Source organism: Myotis yumanensis, unplaced genomic scaffold (assembly GCF_028538775.1).
Source record: "Myotis yumanensis isolate MYYU_CA2020_CCGP unplaced genomic scaffold, mMyoYum1.0.hap1 SCAF_2, whole genome shotgun sequence".
Taxonomy (NCBI): Eukaryota; Metazoa; Chordata; class Mammalia; order Chiroptera; family Vespertilionidae; genus Myotis; species Myotis yumanensis.
The window spans coordinates 188,017,009-188,043,265 of record NW_027223753.1 but is presented as its reverse complement, the minus strand read 5'-3'; the positions used below and the strand labels follow the sequence as shown (position 1 = coordinate 188,043,265).

Below are 26,257 nucleotides of genomic sequence, written 5' to 3'. Positions count from 1 at the left end.
AATCCTACTGAGCTAGGGCTGTCCTGAAAATATCACCCTAATAAGGTAATGGTACTGAGTATTTTGCTGAAAAAGGAATGGATGTTCTGTGGGATGTAGAAAGTGGGTAGAAATAGAACAAGAAAGAAAGACCTTTATGAATTAAATGGTTTAGAGATAAAGCATATAAAACAGGAATGCTTTTATTCCTTTTGTATTTTCTGAGGACAGTTCTGCCTGCAAATCCACAAAATAGTCCAAGTACAAATACATCACATTTGCCTGCTGTGATTAAAGTTCTCTAATTACACAACCATACTCAATATGTGGGACTGATGCATCACCTCGTTTTTTTCTTTTGTAATCATTGTTATATCTGTGCTCTATAATCAACGTTCATCATAGCTAATTAGAGCTTCTTCATCTGTGGTTTCTGAGATCTGACATTCCTAGAGTTCAACTGAAAAATTCATTTTTAAACATCTCTGGGCTCTGGAGGGAAAAAAATGAGAAAATTCTAGGGCTGTCTTATTCTCAAATGGCTTTTTGAAATTTTAACGTACTATGATTTTCTTTTTTTATTGAATTTAGATCTCTTCTTGGTTAAGGAAACCAAGTCCCGCTTATGATTTTATAGGATTTTCCTATGAATGTACAGGTACATTCCTGTTGGTAAAGGAGCTGGCAATCATTGTTTTCCCAAAGATTGTGTATATTTCAATATGATACCTGAGGACAGATATTTTTGCTTTATTGGACTGACATTAATGTTGATTTCTAAAAGGAATAGAATGCTGCATATTTATATCATTTACAGTTTCAAGGCTTAAGTTTATTCTCAATGCAGTTTTTTCAGCAGCTGCTTTTAATTATGGACACCGTAAATTCTAAATTACAATAGCAGAAAAGCTAGTCAAAATTCAGGTAGTCAAATTAAAACAAATTTAATCCACTTTCTAGAAGTTAATTTGAAGCCAAAGCTTTCAACTCAAGGCTCTGTTTTCTCACCTGGATATCCCACCATATGCTGCAACCCCTTATTAAGGCAATTGTAACTTTTTTTTTTTTTTTAAATCTTTATTGTTTAGATTATTACATTTGTTCCTCTTTTTTCCCCCCATAACTCCCCTCCTTCCAGCTCCCACCCCACCCTCCACCCTCACTCCCCACCCACTGTGTTCATCCATAGGTGCATGATTTTTGTCCAGTCACTTCCCGCATCTCCCACACCCCTTTTCCCCCCAAGAATAGTTAGTCCATTCCCTTTCTATGTCCCTGATTCTATTATAATCACCAGTTCATTCTGTACATCAGGTTATTTATTCACTTGATTCTTATATTCATTTGTTGATAGATGCATATTTGTTGTTCATAATTTGTATCTTTACCTTTTTCTTCTTCTTCCTCTTCTTAAAGGATACCTTTCAGCATTTCATATAATACTGGTTTGGCGGTGGTGAACTCCTTTAGCTTTTCCTTATCTGTGAAGCTCTTTATCTGACCTTCAATTCTGAATGATAGCTTTGCTGGATAAAGTAATCTTGGTTGTAGGTTCTTGGTATTCAGCACTTTGAATATTTCTTGCCATTCCCTTCTGGCCTGCAAAGTTTCTGTTGAGAAATCAGCTGACAGTTGTATGGGTATTCCCTTGTAGGTAATTGAGCCTCTTTCTCTTGCTGCTTTTAAGATTTTCTCTTTGTCTTTTGCTCTTGGCATTTTAATGATGATGTGTCTTGGTGTGGTCCTCTTTGGATTCCTTTTGTTTGGGGTTCTCTGCGCTTCTTGAACCTGTAAGTCCATTTCTTTCTCCAGGTGGGGGAAGTTTTCTGCCATTATTTCTTGAAATAGGTTTTCAATATCTTGCTGTCTCTCATCTTCTGGCACTCCAATAATTCTGATATTAGACCGCTTAAAGCTGTCCCAGAGGCTCCTTACACTATCTTCACACTTTCGGATTCTTTTTTCATTTTGCTTTTCCAGGGTGTTTTTTGTCGAATCTTTGGTTTGATTCTTGAGCTCCTCTGGTCTGCTATTGGGTATAATATTCTTTATTTCAGTCCGTGTATGCTTACTTTCTAATTTCTTTATCGTAGCATCGAGGGTCTCATTAGTTTTCGTGAGGCTCTGCACAAATTTATGGCAAGCCCTCAAAATTGCGATTCTTAGCTCCATATCCTCCATTTCTGTCATGTTTTTCTGTCTCCGCATTTTTTATGCTTTCTTGGTGCACCCCCTTGTGGTCTCTGTGCGCAGTCTTGTTCTAGCCAAGCCTTAATTGTTGTAGTTAACACTAGAGGGATTTGACCACCAGGCCGACTGGCTGTTGGAATCAGCTGTGCGGAAAACGTCTGTCTTCTGAGGAGGCGCTAATCCAGCCTTTGCCTGAGGCGATCGGCAAATGGCTGTGCGCAGAGCTTGAGCGGGCGGGATCAACAGGGCGGGGGGAGGGAGCCGCTATGGCCGCTCTCAGTCCGTCCCCAGGGGTTCTGCCTCTCTGTCCCAGCAACCGCTGCAAACCTCGGAGGGGCCATAGCCAGACAGTCCCGCTTCTCCCGTTTGAGTCTGGGTCCCTAGAGACTCGCCCGGATCTGTAGCCCAGAGTCTGAGACTCACTCCTGATTGAAAACGACAACCGCGCCCTCAGCCGCCAGCCCGCTTTGCGCGCACACCACCTCACCACCGCACCACCGTACCTTTAAATTTTCCACACTACGCCTCCTCTGAGCGTCGGAATGCTGTTGTTTTTGCTTCTAGTTGAAGAGTCTCTCCTCAGCCAGCCTTCCTGTGGTTCTGGTTGATGTCCGTTCCGTCTTTTAGTTGTATTTTTGAAGTGGTTGTTTACGGCGGCAATCTCCGGTGTTTACCTATGCCGCCATCTTCGATCTCCGCCAATTGTAACTTTTTAAGCTTTGAAAGAAGAGTAAACCTAAGTTGTTCTTACCTTGTTTTCAACATCTTCCTTAATCTACATTTTCATTGCTGCTGTTTGTGCCTGTATTTTGAACTAAGCTACTCTCTAATAAACAAACCTGTGTTAATGAGCAACCATTTTGTCTCCTGCTCCTGAGAAGTTCATAGTACATGGAGGATCTGGGCCCATGAACATATCTATAATAATAAAAGCATAATATGCTAATTTGACCAGACATCCTTCCGGACAACCTTCTGGATGAAGCTGGGGCTGCGAGGGCCGAGGTGGCTGTCATGGGGGGCAGGGGCCGAGGCAGAGGCAGTGGGGGCCAATCCTCTTGTATGAATTTCATGCATTGGGCCTCTAGTAGTTACAATAAAATCTGAAAGGGTGCATGAGAAAAGAGGGAACTACAAAGCCAGGCTAACCTTGAAGAGATGATAAAAAATCAGTGAAAATAATAGGAAAAGCTCCACAGAAGAGATATTTGTGCTAAAACTTGAAGACATTAATAAAATTTCAGTTCAATTTAATTAAAAAATAAAATTTATGGAATGTGTTCTCTGTGCCAAGAACTGTTATAAGCTCTTAAAAAATTTTAAGTCCTTTAAACCTCAAGAACCCTATGAAGTGCCATGTAGTATACCCATTTTATAGGTAAGGAAACTGAGGCACAGAAAAGTTGGCTGACTTGACCAAGGTCACTATGGCATATTTTATATTCCAAAGATGGCCATAGCAGTATCTCCCTTCCACACGCTCTTCTCAAATTTTGCCCTTCCCACATTAAGAGGGAAAGTCTACCTCCTCTGTTTGAATGTGGATGGGGTTGGAACAGGCATGAAAACCAACAGAATGTGTCAGAAGTAATACTGAGTGACTTCCAAGGCTAGGTCAGAAAAGTAGCTACGACACTCACTTTGATCACTTGGGCTGGAAACCTGAGTGGCCAGATGCCAGTCTCACTGGCCTGAGAACATTAGGCTTTGAGGAAGCCCATGGTAAGTAGGAATGAGAGGCCACCTGGTGAAGCTTGAGATTATAGACTACCAGGAAAGAAAGAGAGAGGGGAGAGAGAAAGGGAGGAATAGGGGTGTACCTGGCCAGCCCCCAGCACCTCCAGTCCCCTTCTGCCCGTCTAGTCCAACCATAGTATTTTACTACAACTGCATGACATCTGGAGCCAGAACTGCCTAGCTAAGCTTGTCTCACATTTCTGATCCACTGTAACTGTGAGATGACAAAATAATTGTTTTAAGCTACCAGACAAGATTTTGGGAGTGATTTGTTACAAAGCAACCCTGTCACACAGCTGGGCAGTAATAGGGCCAGAATTTGAACCCACTCTTACTCCTATACCTGAAAACAAAGCTTGAGAAAATTCATAGACATTCCTTTGGGTTTAAGTAAAAGCTTCATGTCACCTGATTGTGTTGCAAAAATCCGCCCTCTCCTTCAAATCAATATTCTGAAGGGCAGGAAATGTTTTTGCATAGTGAGCTGTTTCTTTTGTGGTTGGAAACTAAATGTAGGAAGAATAAGAGGTTGTTTAATGGGATCATAAACACTGTCATAATTGTAAAAGCTGACTGTCCAATGATTGAGTAGATATATGTTGCACCATCTGAGTAATGACTCCCAACCCTATTAAAATGACTTGGCCATTTAGATCGGGGGAAACAGTGAAATTTTTAACAAGGCAATAGCTTCTGAATACACAGTTTGAGTGTGGAAGACTGAAACTATGTTGGAACCCAGAAAGCTTGGATTTCAGTGAGCTTGAATTTTAATCTTGCTTTTAATTAATTTACAGCAACTTGTTGAATTGTGTCTCCCACACTAGCTAGTAAGCTTACTTGCCATGAGAACAAGAGTTTATCTTTAAAAAAACATGATAAAGATTGGTTTTGATCCCTGCATTCTCTGGGCACTGTAAAGAAGGCATTCAATAAATATGTACTAAGTGAAGGAATGGATATACAATACAGTATTGCTATCATCACCATGTTGTACAAATGATCTTCAGAATCCATTCAACTTAATCAAAACATTGTACTCTTTGACCAATATCTCCTCTGCTCTGGCAAACAAACTCCATTCTACTTCTATGAGTTTTATTATTCAAGATTCCACATAAAAAATAAGGTTATGCAGTATTTGTCTGGCTTATTTCACTTAGAATAATGCCCTCCATGTTCACCTATTTTGTTGCAAATGACAGAATTTCCTTCTTCTTTAAGGTTTAATAATATTCTAGTGTGTATATTATATATACCACATTTTTAAAACCATCTGTCCATGAATGAACATTTGGGCTGCTTTTGAGTGTTGAATATTGTGAATAAACTGTAATGAACGTGGGAATACAGTTATCTCTTTGAGATCCAGACTGAATTTCCTTTGGAAATATACCCAAAAGTGGGATTGCTGGATCATATGGTAGTTCTATTTCTACTTTTAATTTTTGTAGGACCCTCATATTGTTTTCTATATCAATTTACATTCTTCCTAAAGGGGTTTAATTCTCTCCACATCCTCACCAATACCTTTTATATTATCTTTTTGATAACTGCCATTCTAAAATGTTTAAAGTGATAATCTCATTGTGTTTTTTTAAAATATATTTTATTGACTTTTTTTACACAGAGGAAGGGAGAGGGAGAGAGAGTTAGAAACATTAATGAGAGAGAAACATCAATCAGCTGCCTCCTGCACACCTCTTACTGGGGATGTGCCCGCAATCAAGATACATGCCCTTGACCAGAATAGAACCTGGGACCTTTCAGTCCACAGGCCGACGCTCTATCCACTGAGCCAAACCGGTTAGGGCATCTCATTATGGTTTTGATTCGCATTACCTATCTGATTTGTGATTTGAGCAGCTTTTCATATACATGTTGGGCATTTGTGTGTCTTATGAGAAATGTCTATTTAGGTCTTTTGCCCATGTTTAGATTGTTATTTTGGTTTTTTGCTGGTTGAGTTGTAAGTGTGCCTTATATATTAAATCTCTCGACACACACACACACACACACACACACACACAGTGGTAACTATGAGCTACTGGATAACATGTTTACCTTTATTGTGGTGATCTTTGCACAATGTATACATGTATAACATCAAGTTGTATGACTTAAATATGCACAGTTTTATATGTCAAAAATATCTCAGTAAAGTTATTTTAAAAAGGAATAAATACAACTCTTAGAATCTCAGTTTTCTTATTTTGAAATATAGACCAGCCATTGAATTTGCATTTCAGAAATTATCAGCACTTGTCTTACTTAGACCAGGACATTTCCTAGGTCATGAAAGGGCCTGCACTTCATAAAAAAAATGAATAGGTGCTTTTAAAATGTATGTTCTTGACATGTTGAAGGCTATATCAATGTTATGTGTAAAACAAATACTGTTAGCACTGGCATGTTCTTACAAAAGTCCTGTAATAATTCATTAAAAAGGAGTATTTGAGAATCCAGATAAAAGGTGTAGGATGTGTTATTTTACTTCAGGCTACAAAGGCTCTTGTGATTTCTTAATACTTTTCTGAGATAGACTTTTCTCAACCCTGTCTCCCTCAACTCAGAAAGTTTAATTCTACCATTATTAATAATAAGTTCTACTATGCTGACCTATTTTGTGAAGTTCAAATGTAACTCTGAATGTAAGAATATGATGCAAATGTGAATTATGTAAATCAATATATAATTGTTAATTATAATTATTAATCGTGACTAATTTGCCTTATTGAAAACTCAAAGGAAATAAAGACCAAAAGAACAAATCATTTTTTGCTAGTTTTGTTGTAAACTTGTCTGTGACCTGATGCCTTCATGGACAAGAGCTGATAATTCAGTATGATTGTGTCTTCTACAAACTTGAAACCTTCTACCATATCCACAGTAGAGCTATTTTTTGTAGCTACTCGGTAAGAATATTATAGAAATTGTGCTTGGACGGTTACCTTGCTATGAATTGGACAAAAGGGGGGAAACATTGAAAGAGAACAAATTTAATTTGTAACTAATGTAAGGTTGGAGTTGTTCAAGGATATAGGCGGACGCAGCAACCAAGAGGGGAGCTTATTAGAGGGAATGGGGATGGAGCCACAACCGGGGATGGTTAGGACTCAGTTTCCACTGTCCTTGGGGTTAGAGTTTATGCATAACGACCACAAGGGGAGGAGGCTGGGGGATGTAAGTGTTCTAGTCTGATTAGATGGAGTTCATTGTCCTTCAGACCGATTAGTGCTGGCGGTTGAGGCTGTGGGTTGTAAATGGCCACTGTTATCATTAGCCTGTTGTCTTGCTCTTGGTGCGGCTGCCTCCTGTTGTGCTGGATAGGGTGCCCGTTGGCCGTTGCGCAGAATGAGGCTGGGGCCACTTTCTTATTCAGGACTTTCTAGTCTGCCTGAGCCAAATGTCTTCTGCTGGCCTGTCAACTAACATTTAAGAAATAATGATAATAGAAATAATAGATCACCCTTATCATATGACTAAATGGTTCTATTCATTTTACATGCAATAATTTAATTTTCACAACGAATTGAAAGACAGGGTACTATGGCTACTACCCTCATTTTACAGATGATAAACTAAAGAATAGAGAGAATAAGTGAATTACCCAACTAAGAAAAAGATCCAATAGTCATATAGAGTCCAAACACCACAGTTTTGACCATATTACTATATTCAATTTAAACAAATAAGTATTATAAGTATTAGTTTAAATTAAAATTTTCAGTTAAAAGAAGCTTTATAAATACCCCAAAATATTTTTAAACATATTCCAATTATTAACAAATAGCACAATTGCAAGGAGATAATTTAAAAATTGTTAGTTAACTTCACTGACTTATTGCAAATTTAGTGAGCTCTGACATATACTTAAAGTCAGCATAACTTTAGTTTCAATAGTTTCCTTTTTGAAAAATTCTTAAAAATAAATATATCTCTAGAAATATAGGCTGCATTAAAAGAATGTGCTATAATATAATATCTCATTTTTCAATGTCTCTGGTTTCACTTATTTAAAGTAGTTATTGTGTAATGTGTTTCCTATCAAATCGTAACTTTTTTCCACAATTCCCTTTGTTAGATGAACTTCTGCCAAATCTTTTGTAAAATTCATTTAGTGGAAATATAAAAGAAAAAATAAAGCATTTATATTTAGTCCCTGAGAATGCATTTATATTGGGTTTCAAAATTTACAGGGCATTTCATAGGTATTATCATTGCTATACTTATCATCATTTCTATGACGTATCATCATATCTCCTTTTGAATGAATAAGAAGAGGCTTGCAAATGTGAAGTGAATAACATGGTATGTCACATAAGTGGTGGAACTAAGATTCAAACCTAGATCCTCAGAGCTGAAGTTCAATATTCTATTGCGTTATAGCTCTAATTGTCTCTTCCTTTTTGTACAGTGGCCATGTAAGTAAGGAAGTCACTGGTTCCCAAGGAATGATCACTGATACTTTCTCCAGTAGGTGATCTAACACATTTCCACATTTCTTCTTTCTTTTTCTCCACCACTGATAAGGAATAGTACTTAAGTAGGAACTTGATTGTGTCTCAGGAAATTCATGAAAATCAAGATTTTTGTTTTGAGGTTCACAGTTTGTTTCCTAGTGACTAGGAATAGACCAAGTTGCTCTAGTCTTAGAATGAAACCATGTATACAGCATTTTAAGGAAAATTCTAGAATTTAAAACCATGCATAAAAGTTATTCTATTAGCATTATCTAATCCTACAGAGTATTTGTATTGTTAGTATACTTCATGTATAATTCTATAATCCCAAAATGAAGTCATAAAGACCCAGAACATTATTTAAGTACATTTTTAATTGTATTTTGGGCATGTTGATTAATGCCGTATCTTACCTTAACCTATAGAGAATTACATTAAACCTGGTACCTAAAGAGAAATCGACTGATTTGTTATTAAAGCTAATTGCAATAACAAGCTTAGATCATCACTTCATGAAGCCTATTGATTTGAAAATAACTATAACACATAAGAGGTGTGTGCACTTTTGGGGTAATTTTCACAAAGCAAACACCCAATCCTTTTAAAACAAAAATACACATGCTAAATTGAGCCAAAAACATTTGGTTTAGAGAAAGATGTAAAATTAAAGCACTTTTAATTTTGCCTTTTTACTCTGCATTGTGTCTTCTCTGTTCAGCATTTGCTATGTTCCTAAAAGCAGTATAAACTATTACTAAAACTGTATAAACACAGACTAAATGTATTACATGATTTTAGAATGATAGCATGCTTAGGAAAGCAAACAAATATAAGGAGCTCAAATTCACACATTTTTTTAAAAGATAGAAATGTATAGTTTATTTGTTAATTAATTGAACAGGCCTTTAACGTGTTTGCAGTTCTGTTGCATTTGTCCTACAACCAGAAATGCAACACTGTTCTTGCAAATATCGTATGTAATTCTTGAAGAGACTACAGTCTGTCATTACAGATGGATTGATAGCCTGGATGATATCATTGAACTTTTGTCATGCCGAACCTGAAAGACTTGCTAGGTGTCAGAGAATTTTTGTCATTCATCTTGCTTTTGAAAGGCCAAATTTATTTGCAACCTTGAATGACATTGGACACATGAAGCAGCCTGAAATCTATCATGAGTGAGTATCTTATAAAACTGCAATTTAAAATCCTAAGTATTGACTTGGTTTTCAGAACTACCTTCAAAGCCAATGACTTTCAAATTTTTTATTTATGTACACTGATTTTCAATGGATAACAAAAAACTTTATGTTTTCATTTATATATTTTTCTGAGTACATCAGGTCACCAACATCTGCCATGCTTTCTTTACTTGTTAAAGAAAAATAGAAACCAACAGAAGTGGAAATACATGCATATATTTTTATGTATTAATATCAATATGTAACTGACAAGCACTAGTAAGGAAGCCTATACTTTGGTTGGCTTGTTCAGATAATTTTTTAAAAATTTCAGATTGTACATAAGTACAGTACAGTTGCATGAAAGTAGTGCTATCAAAAGAAAAGCAAAATTTTTTCTGAACTTTCTGTTGTAGAAAAAGAAATGTGGTATATGTTACTATCCTATATAATAAAAGCCTAATATGCTAAGTGTCTGGTCATCCGGTCGCTGTTCAACCAATCAAACCGTAATATGCTAAGGCCACTCAACCACTCGGTATGACATGCACTGAGACCAGGGGGCAGAGAGTCGATCGGTCAACCACTTGCTATGACATGCACTGACCACCAGTGGGCAGACACTCCAACTGGTAGGTTAGCTTGCAGTTGGGGTCCAGCCAATTGGAACTGAGCAAGATGGGCCAGACATGCCCTGGAGTCCTCCCACAGTCCCTTCCCATCTGGCCAACCTCCCGTGTCCCTCCCCAGCACTGATCATGCACTGGTGGGGGTCCCTCAGCCTGGCCTGTGCCCTCTTGCAATCCAGGACCCCTTGGGGGATGTCAGAGAGCTGGTTTTGGCTCTATCCTGCAGGACAGGCGGAGGGACCCCACTGTTGCACAAATTTGTGCACCAGGCCTCTAGTAAATGTATAATTCCATCCATATGAAAACTGAATTTATGTTCCATACAAACAAAACAAGAAAGCAATTGAATGTCTACTATGAACCAGGTTTGAATTCTCAAATATAGCAGCTAATGTTTAGCTAATAGTAATAATAATCATAGTTACTATTTACAGAGTTTGTATGCACGCACATACAAGATCTCAGACCCAGATGGCACCACAAATAAACTCTTCCAAACATTTAAGTAAGAAATTATAATGATCTCACAGGTTCTTTCAGAAAACATAGGAGCAAAAACTTCCCCACTTGTTTTATGCATACAGTATAATCTGGATACCAAAAATTATCATGAATATTCCAAGGAAGAAAAAGTTCAGGCAAACCTCTCTTCTGAATATAGTCACAAAAATCCTGAAAAATATTAGCTACCAAAATCCAGGAATATATAAAAAGCATAGTGTATCATGACCAGGTTACTTGCAAGGGATGAAAAAACGACAGCAATGTAAGTCATCACATTAACAGAATTAACAAGAAAAACTGTATAATTATTTTTGTAGATTCAGAAAAATCAGTAAATAAGATGTAACACCTGTTTATGATACAAATACCTAAGAAACTTGAAGTAGAAAGGAACGTTCTTAATCTGGTGAAACTAGTTTTAAAAAAACAACAACCCTATGGTACACATCATACCTACAATGAAATGTTGAAAACTGTCCTTCTGAGTTCAGAAGTAAGACAAGGATGATCATTGCCACCACTTCTATGGGCCGTTCTACTTGACCCACTAGTCAAAGAACCAGTATTTTAAGTATTGGACAAATGGACAGAGTATTTGAGCAAGCACTTCAATAAGATGTTATCCTGATGACCAATAACATGAAAATGTGTTTAACCTAATTGTCACCAGGAAAATGAAAATGGAAATGATAATGTAATACATGCCTCAGAAGAATAAAAATGAAACAAAATAAAACAGAATATCTCAAATGTTGGCAAGGATGAACAGCATCTGGTCACTAATACACACTGGTGGGAGTGTAAATTAGAATAACTGCTGCCCTAGCTGGTTTGGCTCAGTGGATAGAGTGTCATCGGCCTGTGGACTGAAGGGTCCCCAGGTTGATTTCAGTCAAGGGAACATGCCAGCATTGTGGGCTCGATCCCCAGTAGGGGGCATGCAGGAGGCAGCTGATCAGTGATTCTCTCTCATCATTGATGTTTCTATCTCTCTCCCTTCCTCTCTGAAATCAATAAAAAATCTATAAAAAGAAAAGAATAATCCCTTTAGAAGGTTATTTGGCTATAAACTATAAAGTAGAGCATATAATATCTGTCCCAGCAATTTCAGTCCTAGAAATTACCCAGTAGAAATGCATAAGAGAGTTTGTTAAACACATGTATGAGAATGTTCATAGCAATAATTTTTATAATAACCAAGAATAAGATAATATCCAAATTCCCATCAATTGTGAAATATATACATTAAAATGGTGGCATATTCATTGATTTGAATAATACAGGATGGGGAAAAAGTAGGTTTACTAGTATATTTGTACATATGAAAGATAATACAATGATTAGTAAATAATAATACAAGAATAAATTGTTTCACATACATACATCTTTAAACCTACTTTTATCCCACCCTGAATACAGGAATAAGAATGAACAAACTACAAGTATATGCAACAACATGGATGTAGCTCATAACAGAATGCCAAATGAAAAAAGCCACACACACAAACGCCAAGTGAGGTTATATATATAGTTAAAAAAAAAAAACTAACCTGAAGAGGTTAACAATCAAGATAGTGGTTACCATCAGTCAGTCAGTGCAATCCTTGGGTGCTAGTACTGTGGTTTTACTGTGTTTGTATTGGTATAGTCTAAATCTGAAAACTCTTTGAACTGTATACTTAAGATTTCTATATTTTTCAGTGTATGTGACCCGCTTCAGTGAAAAGTTAACTAAAAATAAACCAAAGCAATCTCAACAGCTGTACAGCCAGGATTCAAAGTCAGTTATATCATTTGATTAGAGTACATTATCTCTAATTAGAATAATATATAGTTGTATTTCATTTCATCTGAGGTCAAAGAATAATATTCTGTACTGGTACATTTTAGGAGAGCCCCGAAAATCTTTTTGTGTCTATTTAGAGGAGGCTAATTCTGTTTAAATATTTAATTGCAGATATAAATGAATGTGCCATTGGCAATGGTGGCTGTCAGAACCAATGCTGTAATACAATTGGCAGTTATTACTGCAAGTGTCAAGCCGGCCAGAAGCTGGAGGAAGATGGCAGAGGATGTGAAGGTAACGGTTAGGACTGTCTGCTTACTGATAAGGGAAGAGAGGACATCTATGGAATGCGAAGGAGAGGGTTTGTCTTTTATCCAGAGGCAGTTGAAGTGCCTGTGTTGAATGTTGTCAAGAGCTCAGATCTTCCTCTCATGTCTAGATTACAAAATTGTAACCCTAAGAACACTTCAAGTAGCTTATTATAGGAAACATATGATTATATGCTGGTTTGGTTGTGTCATGTTCTGAATATGGAATTTCAATCATTCATTTAAATCCCTGAAAAGTACATATTTTTGAAAATATTTCATTTAATTCTATAGTCAAAATGGTGCTTATCATAAAATACTCATATGTTGCTACAATAGAAATGGCAGGGCACAAAACTAACCACAGAAATTGTATTCTTGGCGTCGTCTTAGCTTTTTTTCACACAGACTTCAATTTTTTGTCTCTTTCAAAATGAAGTCATTCCTTCCTTTATTTATTAATTCATCATTTTGTTCATTTGACAGTCATTGAGTTTCTGCTCTGTATCAGGCATTATCCCATGCTTTGGGATATAAAAATTAATGAGAAATAAATTCTGCCCTGAAGGAGTTCACTGATTAGCAGCAGTGAAGATTGAAACATAAGCCGAAGCCTTGCAGAAGGCTGTTTTAAGGCATTATGGCATGGGGATAAATCCACTGGATTCAAGGGGGCCTGGGTTTGAGTCTCAGCTCTGCCACTTACAATTTACGTAACCTGGGGCACGTTATTTAATCTTGCTAAGACTCTTTTCTCATTTGTAAAATTTAGGATAATGGTAGTTCCTAAAACCCCAAAAGTTGCTGTGGGAATTAAACAAGATAATGCATCTAAAGCACTTCACACAGTAGTGGCATATGGAAGCATTCAGGTGGGAACTAAGAATCATACTCTCTTTTGTGAACTCAGTTGTTGCCCATGTGGGGAATGTAAGAGGAGCAAAAGACTGCTTCCTTTGTTGTTCTCAAAAAGGGGAGACATGGACACTAAAAAGGATTCCTGGACTTTCCCAACTTATTTTTTTTCCTATCCATACTATCAAAATGCCTGAGTATTTTATTAGGTCACTTAGAAATTTATTTATTCAAACTGTGGTTTCCTATTGATCTTACACACTTATATTCATTTTTTTTACCTGATAATATCTATTCCTGATGAAGCATATATGAGTAAGCTCATAGGAGAAAACAAAAGACATTCAGCTGAAAGTGGTTGGGGCTGGCTATTGGCTTGATTGGGACTGCCGAGACCAGACAAGCTATAGTGTGAGTAGGCAGGACCACCCGTTGGTGGCCGCTGGGCTGGAGGATTTACCAGACTCTCAGGAAGGTATGTGCTTCAGTCCTTCTGGCAAGGCTCTGGCAGACAGCCACAAGAGGGTTCTAGGTAGGCAGCCAGATGTTCAAGTGCAGCTGCATCTGGGCCTTTCTGAGACAGGTTTCACCCCAAGCAAGGCCCTCTGCCACGAACGATATCTATATATAAAACCCTAATATGCAAATAGACTGAACAGTGGAACAACCAAACAACCGAACAACCAGTCGCTATGATGTGTGCTGACCACTGGGAGTGTGCAGGGAACCTGGTAGGCGTCGGCTGTGGCGGGATGGTGGAACAGGTGAGCAGGGGCACCAGATCAAGGCAGGGCATCGATCTCTGTCATCAGGGCGAGCCTCTGGTGGTTACTGAAAATTCTTTGCTCCTGCACGCCACGGTCCCACCTGGCGCTTTGACCTGTTGCCGGCATCGGCCCTGCTCACACCCGCTTCTGGTACTGGAGCTGCCACTTACACCCACTGCTGGTGCCAGCCCCAATTGCACACAGTCAGCGCGTGCAAGCGGGGCAGGCGCTGTCAGCGCATGGGAGCGGCGATGGTGGGAACGGGGCTATGGGCAGACAAGGGACTAGGGACCACAGCAGGAGGGGCTGGGTGGGGGCATGGAGGATGGGCTGAGGCCCACCCCTGTGCCCACCGCAGTCTCCTGGTCCACAGTTCCTTTCAAGGTGCACGAATTCATGCACTGGGCCCCTAGTATGTGTATAAGGGCAAGCCCTAAGTTCACCCAGGCTCTTTTCCTTGAAAGTAAGATAATCTTTATTTATGATGAGATTGTCTAACAAAGGTGTTCCCAGTACAGATTCAGTATCAGAGAAGGAGAGGAGTCAAGGCCCCCAAGGTGTTCAAATGAAAGGTGGGGCAATGACCACTGAAGCACATTCTACACGCTGAGAATATTCTTTGTCATCATGACCCCTCCCTTACCTGACATTCTCTTTATTTCTTTTTGACTGAGTATCATTATATTATAGACATATTTGGAGAGCCCAGCACAACAATTAGCCACTGTTAGGTATGACAATTGCTATTACTTTTTTTTAATATATTTTTTAATTGATTTTTTACAGAGAGGAAGGGAGAGGGATAGAGAGTTAGAAACATCGATGCGAGAGAAACATCTATCAGCTACCTCTTGCACACCTCCTACTGGGGATGTGCCCGCAACCAAGGTACGTGCCCTTTACCGGAATCGAACCTGGGACCTTTCAGTCCGCAGGCCGACGCTCTATCCACTGAGCCAAACCAGTTAGGGCTGCTATTACTTTTTATAATAGCTATTAGGTTGATAAGGAATGGCAAACTTTATACCCACTAATTCATTTACATGCAATTATGTCATTTTATTGAAGTCAGTTACTCTTCATATAAATGTAAAACTTTTACACAAGTGATTTCCATGGTTTTATTTAACTGATGTTTATACAAAATGAATAGGGGTAAGGTCAGTATTTGTGAGAATTAAGAGTTTGATACTGAGTTAACATTGACGTCCTAGTTACCAAGATGCAGAACTGAGGATGGCACTGTGGAGTGGAGCAACTCACCCGTAAAGAACCACCTCTATCAGTCTGATGCTTAGCATCCTTTCCTTCTCATACCTTTAAATTACTATTTGGTAGACATGATGATGCTAGAGATTCAGAGTGCACAATTGTTGAATATGAAATGATCTCAGATTTGTTTAAATAGGTAATTAAATAAAAAAATTATACAGGTCGTTTTGAAATTGAGTGCATTCTAAAGCCACTGCAAATGAGCATTTCAGTTCATGTGAGTGCACTAATGAGCCATTCATATTTATTTATTGGATGTTCACGGTAAAGGTCAGTTGGTTTCAAAGACCATTGTGTTGATTGCTACAGACATAGAAATAAATAGTCATTTGAACAGACTTTGCTTTGCTTTAGTATAAATAGAATTTAACCTGCTTGAATTGCTTTTTAAAATACACATCAACATTTTAGTAGATATTTGTTGTACCATTAAAATAAATCTAGACTCTACCTTTCAGTGGAATTGAAGCATTTGTGAATGGTATTGTTAGCTAATCTTATTTTTTAACCTTTTCTCTAAAGAGCTATAAACTTGAGGAGGAGGCTTCTTTTTTTAAAATATATTTCTTTCTTGATTTCAGAGAGGAAGGGAGAAGGAGAGAGAGATAGAAACATCAATATGAGAGAGAATCATTGATCGGCTGCTTCCTGCACGGCCCCCAACTGGGGATTGAGCCTGCAACCCAGGCATGTCCCCTTGGCCCTAATTAAACCTGGGACCCTTCAGTCTGCAGGCTGACGCCCTATCCACTGAGCCAAACAGCTAGGTTGAGGAGAAGGCTTCTTGATTAGCTCAATTTACATGAGTATCCCCTTCTCTCAAGCATAGCACTGAACCAAAATCAATAGGTTTAATTCATTGCAGATAAATGATTATAGGGTACAGATTAAAGGGTAAAATAAAGAGGGAATAGAACTGTCTACCACTGGACACTGTGGGGAGATGCATATTATATTGTATATAGTATAAGTATTTATGTGTATATATGTATTAAGTGCATGAGGTTATTCTTTAGTGTATTAATGTGGGTTATAATATTTAAAATATGCAACCATCTTTGCACTTCAGAGAAAAAATCAACTTGATTTTATTATTTTATTTGCTATTAAATTCAATTTGCTGTTATTTTGTTTGTGATTTTTACATCTATAAACATGAGTGAAATAAGCCAGTAATTTACCTCTCTCATATGATTTTTATGGCAATGGTTTTTAACTGGGGTGATTTTGTCCTCCAGAAACATTTGGCAGTGTCTGAAGACACTGATTTTCACGACTGAGAGAAAGGGATACTAGTGGATAGAGGATGCTAAACACCCTCTTCTGTTACTCTGATATATGTTTGTTACCCAGTAAGAACTTTTACCCATATATATATGTTAGACCTTCTCATTCTACATCATCTACATCACCTGGTGCTTTTATATAGTCTATTTTGTTTTTTTTCTTTACTGCATGTGCTCAACCAGTCTATTGAGTTTCAAATAGTAATGATTTAGCTTTACATTTTTAGAAGTCTCAGTTTTTTTCAAATATGTATGTAGTTTTTTCTGTTGTATGCTCATTTTGATAATTGTATCATTTTACTTTACCATTTCACACACAGTTATTCTGTAGTCTTCATCTGATTCCAAAATCTGTGGTCCTGGTGGGGGAGTCTAAATCTAATGTTTCTTATTTCTAGGCCATTAGACGGTATATTCTCCTTCCTTTCATGTTGTGTATACCTCCAATATAGAACATCTCACAGAGCACTGTACTTATTTACACATTTGTACTGTCTATTAAGTTGGGAATATCTCCTGGGAAAGCTTTATGTCATCACTTTTTTATCCCCAGCTCATAGGTTTTCTAATACCTACCAGAATTCCATAAATACTTTCTTACTGAATGAATGAACAGATGGATAAATACCCATCTATTCAAACAAAAAGCAAATAAGCATACCATTTAGTACACCTTTTATTCATTTCCTTATCTACAGATTCTAACAATACTGCATTTATTCTTTCAAGTCTGACTAGTGAAAACATTGGTTATCAGTAGCTCTTTGTGTAAATATTTTCTGGTAGCAAGTCTGTTTTATTTGAAAAGATAAATCACACCTTTTCTTTCAAGAGGGCAAATCATAGGGGGTATTTTTTTTTTAAAAAAAAAATCTTAGTTTTTACTTTTAAAGTGTCTGCTTGTGACGTGTCTAAATTATTGGTTCAATAGCATAACCAGTGTGACATTTGGAGAATGATAGTCCCATGGAGACAAAAAATTTCTCTAAATGGAGTGGCAACTGATATCACTGTGTTTTATTAAATGAACAAAGATAATAAACATTGATTGAACATTTCAGATAAAGTCTTCCATTTGGGAGAGGTCAATTAACAAAAAAGTATGTTGCTTAGTGAATTACCAGGTAAAATTTAAAATATTTAACAGTAATTTTGATAATACTTTCTGCAAAATATTTTTCTGAAACACATTAGAAATTATAATGTGAATAAAGAGAGAGTGTAACTCTGTATTTCATTATCATGAAATTACAGAATTTTTGGCTAAAAAGGCTTCTATAGATGGAATCCCAGGGAAATTAAACAAGCTAAAAATGCTGATTGTTGAGCAAAATGACACTAGAAGCCAAGCTTTCTTATTTTCCCTCAAAGAGATGGATAGGCAGCATGAACTGGATATAAAGCAGGTTAATCAGAACGATGCAGTCACAGAGCTACAGGGGCCAAGAGACCCTCAACTCTGGTACAAGTCATGGTTTCTTTCGTCACTGGGTTTCAGTAGTGTTAAGCACCCTGGATATAAAATTATTGTGTGCTATTTTAAATGAAAGTACAAGTAATTATATTTGATGCTTTGAGAACTCACCCAGGCCAGCTTCTTGCCTCCAAGCAGCACTGGTTCTAAACCAGCTGGTTATTTATCCTGGTATTACAGATCTCCAAGGGAGGATTCTGTAACTCCTTTCTACAGTCTGTTTAATAACCTGAGCTAGCAGAAAAGCCTTCCTTAGGTGGTATCTATATTGCTCCTGCCGAAGTTTAAGCCTTTTTTATTTTATTTTCCTCTCAGTTCAGAAAGACTTACCTAATAAGAATCCTCCTTTACAGTAATTCTTTCCACACTTACAGCACACTACTGTGTCCCTCCTCAGCTTAATAAAAACATTGTGCCAAATACTGGAGTCTTTGGGAAAAAATATCTATCTAGATAGATAGGTATTCATCTATCTGTATACGTTCAGGTTTGAGTTCATGAAATTCATTTAAAGAAATAATTATTGAGGATTTTTCTGCTTCTCTTAGTATTCATTTGTAAAGGGCCCCCTGAACCTCCACTGGCGTTGGGGGGCATGGAAAAGTAGTAGTAGTAGTTTCTTGGCCTCCCGAATCTGACAGTCTACTGGGTGGTATATAAATGGGAAAGAATTTTAGAAAATTCCCATATTGTTCCAAAAAGTTGTCCTTTTTAAATTTATCAAGACATTTATAATATGAAGTTCATTTTGTCTGAAGAGCTTGAACCACTTAAAATTCTTGGGACTTATCCTAGTTGACACAGAAATGTATACAAAGGATTCTTCACACCCATCCACCCATCCATTCACCAGACATGTTTCAGACCTCAGACACTGGCCCAGGCTGAACAAAGGGCACACACTTTGGATTTTAATGTGGTCTTTGACATTTACTAACTGTGAAGCTTAGGGCAAGTTCCTTACTATCTATGGGTTTTCTCAACCTCCTCTGCCCTACTTCATAGCCACAGGAAGAGAGATGTTCATTCGTGTAAAGATCCTGACATCTCTCTGCCCCCTCACTCACTCCCTTCTTCCCAGGGGAGTTGGAGCAAATTAGCTCATTGGCAAGTTTGGGGAAAGAAATATCCCCAAACTTGGAAATATCCACCTTCCCATCTCCTCATTAGGACCCGTAAATGCTGCAGAAAGTATTCACCCTTGTCTACTCTGCTCTGCTGTGGTATATGTTCAACCAGGGCAGGACTGCACATGGGGGAGACTGAGGCTTCCCAGCCACACCTGTGGCCAGGTTTGCCTAATTCTACATATAATTTGAGGAAGCCCCTTATTACTGTAGCCCCAAGTCCTTTCCTTTGGTTCTAACAAAAATAAAGCCAATATTTTGTCTACATTTGCCTATAAGGTGCTAACTCTGGACTAATTCAAAAGTCAGGCAGGGAGCTCAAATTTGTTATTGTATCCTTCCATCTACTAACACCCTGAATTTGCCTAATGCAGTGATGGCGAACCTTTTGAGCTCGGTGTGTCAGCATTTTGAAAAACCCTAACTTAACTCTGGTGCCGTGTCACATATAGAAATTTTCTGATGTTTGCAACCATAGTAAAACAAAGACTTATATTTTTGATATTTATTTTATATACTTAAATGCTATTTAACAAAGAAAATTCAACCAAAAAAATGAGTTCGCGTGTCACCTCGGACACGTGTGTCATAGGTTCGCCATCACTGGCCTAATGCATAATACACATTCGGGAAGTGTTTCTTCTTTTTTTCTTAAAAAAAATTTCTCCTCTATAATATGTTGTTGAAGATAAAAAAATGTGTAAGGTCATCTTTCTGTCTCCAGGGAGCTTCCAGTTCAATAATAAAGGAGATAGCATGGTTGCACACACAGCTTCAGTATGAGATAACAGGCATAAGTAAATAAAAGACAGGCACAGCCCAGTGCTATGGGAATTAACCAGAGAAAAGGGAACACGCTGTTGAATGAAAATGGGCTGCAGGGAACAGAGACAGATACTAATTGTTCAGTCCTGGGACCTAACACTCTTCCCTCCACTTCCTTAATTTTCCCTAAAAGTTCCCTGTTGGAGCACTGCCTCCTATCACTTGCCCTGCTGCCCCTTCTTTTTGGCACTGAAGGCATATGTCATTCACTCTTTGTAGAAACTCTGTTATTCTCAAGTATCTGTGCCTTTTAGACTAGAGAGAAAACATATAATTCAAACCTGAAACTCTGCTACCAAAGTGGAAATCCACTTTATCTCTTTTTAAGTTAATCTTTTAAATAAAGCCCATCATTTTCTCCCAATAATTCAGAGTAATCATTTCAACACCTCGGCTTTCAGCCAGCACTTATTATAGTCAGAAGTGTATTTAGAAGTGAGGCGAGCTGGAAGAGACCATTACTGATATAAATTCTCCAAGATGAGCCAGCTCGCTTTCCAGATTTCATTAGGGACATACAGATTTATGACAAGAGAAGGAAACTAGAAAAAAAGAAGTTCTGGAAGACTGTGGCTGACAAGACATATCTCACGAGGGGCCTCTTGTTGGGAATAATCCAGGACCAAAATTAGCCACAGGCAAACCTGCTGCCTCAGTAGGCCTGGCCACTTGCAAAACAGTGACACAGGAGTCAGTCTGGACTAATGGCTGTGTGGGCATGTCTGTGAATGGCCGGCAGCAAGGGATCTTCTTTAAAAGTTTGGAACATGGTCCTTGAATTTTGCCATATGTCAGGAAACAGAACGTAAGTGTAATCTGTATTTTAAAAACCCAGTGGCCCTAATGCAGACAAACTACTAGCACAGGTGGGTGGAGCTATGAGTGCTGTGAGGCTGCGCGTGGGCGGGGCCACACGATTTTGCGTGCTGGGCTTCTAGTATTCTTAAGAATAAAACATTTTAGTTTTATTCACAATTACTTTGAGTTTTCTCTAGTCAGTCCTCTTAAAAATGAGCTGAACTTTCTGAAAGATTGTATTGCTATATGTTGAAACTTTTTCCAGGGAAAATTCTCCAACTGTTGTACCCTGCTGAGTACCTCAGATTTGTGTTTTTCCATCATCTGATAGTTTTTTAGATCATGGATCATACCACTAAAGAATAGCTGTGGTTCTGTGTTCCAAAGAGTGATCTTTTTAGGCTTCTGAAATGTAAAGGCTTGGTTCCTGCCCTTGCAAGACCCATATTATTTTCTATTACTATCCAAAAATAGTAATGGGTAACTGATTGTTTAATATTTTTTGCTATAAGAAATTCCTTCATCAATTTCTAAAGAATGTAAACATTTTTCTCTCAATAAGTACCCATTAAAAGGGACTCTGAATATATATATAATTTTTAATCAGAAAATAAGTTAGTTAAAATTGACTTGTTATTGTACTATTGGCTTTCAGGTGCCTTTATTTTTAATGACCTGAAACCAGTACCCTATCAGTATAGGATCTCAGAGAGAGAATTAAAGCTATTCATTTCTGAAATAATTGTATACCTCACTTCATAAGTTTAAATTAAATTTAAATTGTTATTATTCATTCTAGTTTTTCCTAACAAGCCAAGTCTGCACTTTCTTGAATATGATTGATATCAACATAAAAGGATATCACAATAATATGTTTAGATACATATTATTGGTATATTTTACATGCATTGCCAGTAAAACCAAGCACATCGAATATGCCTGTTTTTTGTATTTTTACTTTATATCTTCTATACAAGTGTCTAATTGGAAATAGTATCTATCTAAGAATATATCCTGGAAAGAGGTGAAGTGCTTCATGCTATTAAAACATAAATGTTCATCTATTTCAACACTCCCCATAAATAGGAAAGACTTATTTAGAGAATCATATCTGGAGAATTTTTCTAAACAGTATTCTCTCTTTGTCAAGGGATGGTAGGCCTCTGGAATTGTATAAAACCATAAGATTCTGTGATTGTGTATCAAAATATTCAGGGTAATTGATCATAAGTTGTTTATAGTCTGTCTTGCAGACTGAGAAAAACAGTTGGGTTTTTCTAACACTCTTGTTAGCCCTTTAATAATAGGTCACCTGACAATCCTGAGTGGCCCTTCTCATTGCAGGAGGCCTGCACTTCCCCAGAGCACAGCTATGATGGGGAAAGGAGTCAGGCCACGCTTATCTGAGTTTCCCACTGGATCCTATTGGCTCCTATGTCAGGGTTGGGATAGAGCAGATCAGAACCAAGATACCTCAGGTGTCTCTGTGTGGGCATGAGAGATCAAGAACAACCCTTGAATGCATTTTATATGTGTATATTTTGTGCTGTAATTAAGTACATGTTTCTCAATTACAAAGTTCTCTTATTCTGACAAAGTTATAGAAATACAGGGCTTCAAATCTTACAGTGTTTCCAGCAGTAGCACAAACCACTCAGTGGAGTTCTGAGAAGAAAAAAAAAGGTATTTTCTCTGATTCATGTAGTATATTTAATATTCTTTGAGCATGACCAAAATGATCGCTGCTAATTCATCAATTTTTTTATGATAATAAGAGAAACAACAGTGGTTATAAACTGCTTTTTATTGATGAGAAAATAAGTTGGTTTAAAATAATTTGTTATGTATTTTTGACAAATTTACTGTAAGCTTTTGCATTTGAATCAATGATTAGAAAAGATAGCGTGTCTGTACAATTCAAGGAACTAAAAGACCTGAAAGAGTTATCTATTTATTTTTATATCATTTCTTATATTTAAAAAAATCTTCACAGTTTGGAAATTTGACTGAGCACTTGGAAACATTTAAACTGCCGGTGAGAAAATTAGGTTAATTGTAATTCATTAGACGCTGTTCTTATTAAAAGTGAATTGATTTAATCTCTTTATATTAAAAGCCCTAAGGCACAAGAAAGCAAAATAGCTGTGTAAAAGCTTAGTGTTCTCAACAATTAGAAGATATTACAGTCCAGTGTTTTTCAGACTCGAATGTGCATAGGATCTTGTTAAAATGCAGATTCTGTCTCAGCAGGTGTGGAGTCGACCTGAGAACCTGCATTTCTAACAGGCTCTCGGGATATGATGCTGTTGTCCAGAGAGCACAGTGAAGAAAAAGGCTTATGCTAGCCTCTTCTTTCAGTTCCTTTGTCAGATAATTATTAAAACCTTGCTAATTAAAATACAGACATAATGAGGGATTACAAAATGGTATAATATGATTTGCTATTCTAGACATGTATGAAACCTTTTTTAAACAGTTTTATTAAGATATAATTCACATAACAATACAATTCATTTTTTAAATGTAAAATTCAATGTATTAATATATTCACAATGTTTTAATATATTCATAAATCAGCATATCACATTTGATTTTAGAACATTTTTATCACCTCAAAAAGGAAAGCTTTACCCCTTAGTATCACCACACCCCCATTTCCCTCTAGACCTGATCAACCACAATTCTCTTTGTCTCTACAGATATCTCTATCCTAGATTTTGTATGAATGGAATCATACAACATGTACAACATGTGGCTCTTTGTCATTGGCATTTTTCACTTACCACAATATTTTCAAGGTTCATTTATATTATAGTATGTGTCAGCCTTTCCTTTATTTTTAAGGTAAAAATTTTATGGATAAACCCCATTTTGTTTAGCAATTTTTCAGTTGCTGGACACTTGGATTGTCTCCACCTTTCAGCTATTTCGAATAATGCTGCTATAAATATTCATGTGCTAGTTTTTGTATAAACATTTTATTTCTCTTGGGTATATACCTGGGAGTGGGATTGCTGGGTTATGTTTAACATACTTTATGCTTAATCTTTCTGGAGCTTTTAATTTAAAGAAATAAATAAAATTTAGAAATATAGATATTTATATGGGTTTACATATGGATAGATAAGCATCACAAAATTATCTCTGTGGAAGGGCTCCATGGTCAGAGGATTTTGAGGAAGACTGCATACCAAAATTCTCTAGAGCCAGGTGAGAGAGGAATCATTTAATTTTATTTAACACCGGTTTCCCTAACATATTTGGAAATATTTGAAAGTGAGACTAACTCAAAGATTTAATATTTTGTAAATGCATTTTGAGAAATGATTTAACTGCATGTTTTGAAGATAGATGGCCTACTGGATAAGGCAGAAAGTATATTCAGGGAATTTATGTATGACTTGCTTGAGTAGACAGAGTTGACTGTAGCTCGGGATAAATTCTATATGCCCATGGGCACGGGTGTGGTTTTCAGTGGGAGATATTCGAGTAGAGCAATAGTAGGATGAAAATGTGATTTCTGCCTGTGGTTCTGGTTGTGATCTGTAGGGTGATATGGAAAAACAAGAAGATGTGGAAATGGCAGGGAGACCATTGAAATCATCCAGCTAGTCACATCCATGAGATGTATAAGGAGATAAGAACCAATAATGTCAAAGTCTTTGTAAATCAGATGATAAATAACATGGAAAAATTATTGCTAGTAGTGAAATGTGATAGAAAAGTTATTGAACAGAGATATCACATTCCAACTAGATTTATTAGAATATATAACATATACCATTTATAAGAAAATCCCAGCTCTTTCTTTTTAATCATTTCTCATTTGAAAATTAATGTTTGGTGTCTGTGTGTGTCTCTGCCATAGGTTTTGATATTGCCATCTGGCAAAGCCTTATTATCTTCATTGTGAACCTGGGCTCTTGCTGATTCCTATTTTTCTCCATCAAATCCTAAGTTAAGTCAATTTCAAGTTAATGAGAAACAACATTAAAGATGAAAACTTTCTTTGAATGTTATTATTAATTATGTTGCTGGGGCACGATATTTAGCACATCTCAAATCTGGTTATAAATAAGTACTGTCTTTGATGAGATGACCTGTCTTTACTTTTGTTCCTGTTACTATATTTACTGCTTTTGTTTTGTTGGATGCCATTGGAAAATGGAATTACCAGATGGTGTGTAAATAGAAGTGAGCAGTGACATTGTTTTACACAAACAAGCTGACAAACAAGAAAAGAATGTTCACTTAAAAGAAAACGAAAACCTTTGCTTAAAACACACAGACACACTCAGGATCTCAGATTAATTATATGCTCTTGTCTATATCGGAGGAATATGACAAATATAGGTGATAGTTCTTAAGTTAAGTAGAACCATGGGTCTCTACGAGCCACACATTGTCAGAGTTAACACATGGAACATGCAGACAGCCTGCTTGCCAGCATTCTTTCTTCAACTATCATTAGTCTCCATTCATTTTCACAAGGGATGCTCTCTGATATCAGTAAAGATTTTACCTGTTGTCCACATGAGCTCCGACAGTATGAAGTTCACTAATGTAGACTACAGGAGACCACTTTAATAACCATGTCAGATCCACTCGCTAGGATCTCAGAATATACCCCTTCTCTTCTCTGGGCCTCAATTTTTTCATCTGTATAATGAGAGTTTGGGAATGGGAAATCTCAAAGCTTCTTCCAGGTTGTAAATTCCATAATTCACAAAGCACGAACCTACAACTTTAAGTGTAATCTAAAAGCTGGGATTCTCTGAATGAGGCTTGGAAGAGGTTTATGGAGGTTAATGGCAGGATAGAGACTTCTTCCCTGACCCCTACAGCTTCAGAGCCTAACATATCTAGTAAAATATGAGAGCATATCAAATTAGAGGATGGAAAAAAAACAAATGTAAGCAGCAATAAACTTTATCAGCTATTATAGAAGCCATTGATGGATCCCACCTGACTTTTAGGCAAAGCTTTAAGATAACTTTTTCTCTATATAAGTCTTCTCTCTCTCCCTCCTCCCCCCCCTCTCTCTCTCTTTCTCTCTCTCTCTCTCTCATCTACCTC

At 37.2% G+C, this 26,257-nt stretch overlaps 1 protein-coding gene across 1 annotated transcript in view; it reads left to right on the top strand.

The window, feature by feature from the left end:
- The window catches only part of LOC139002680 (EGF-like and EMI domain-containing protein 1), a 405,160-nt gene that overhangs the window by 266,072 nt on the left and 112,831 nt on the right, over positions 1 to 26,257 (top strand). Inside the window, exon 3 of the mRNA XM_070403782.1 lies at positions 12,641 to 12,763. Coding sequence (XP_070259883.1) covers positions 12,641 to 12,763 — 123 coding nt within the window. The remainder of the gene's footprint in view (positions 1 to 12,640; positions 12,764 to 26,257) is intronic.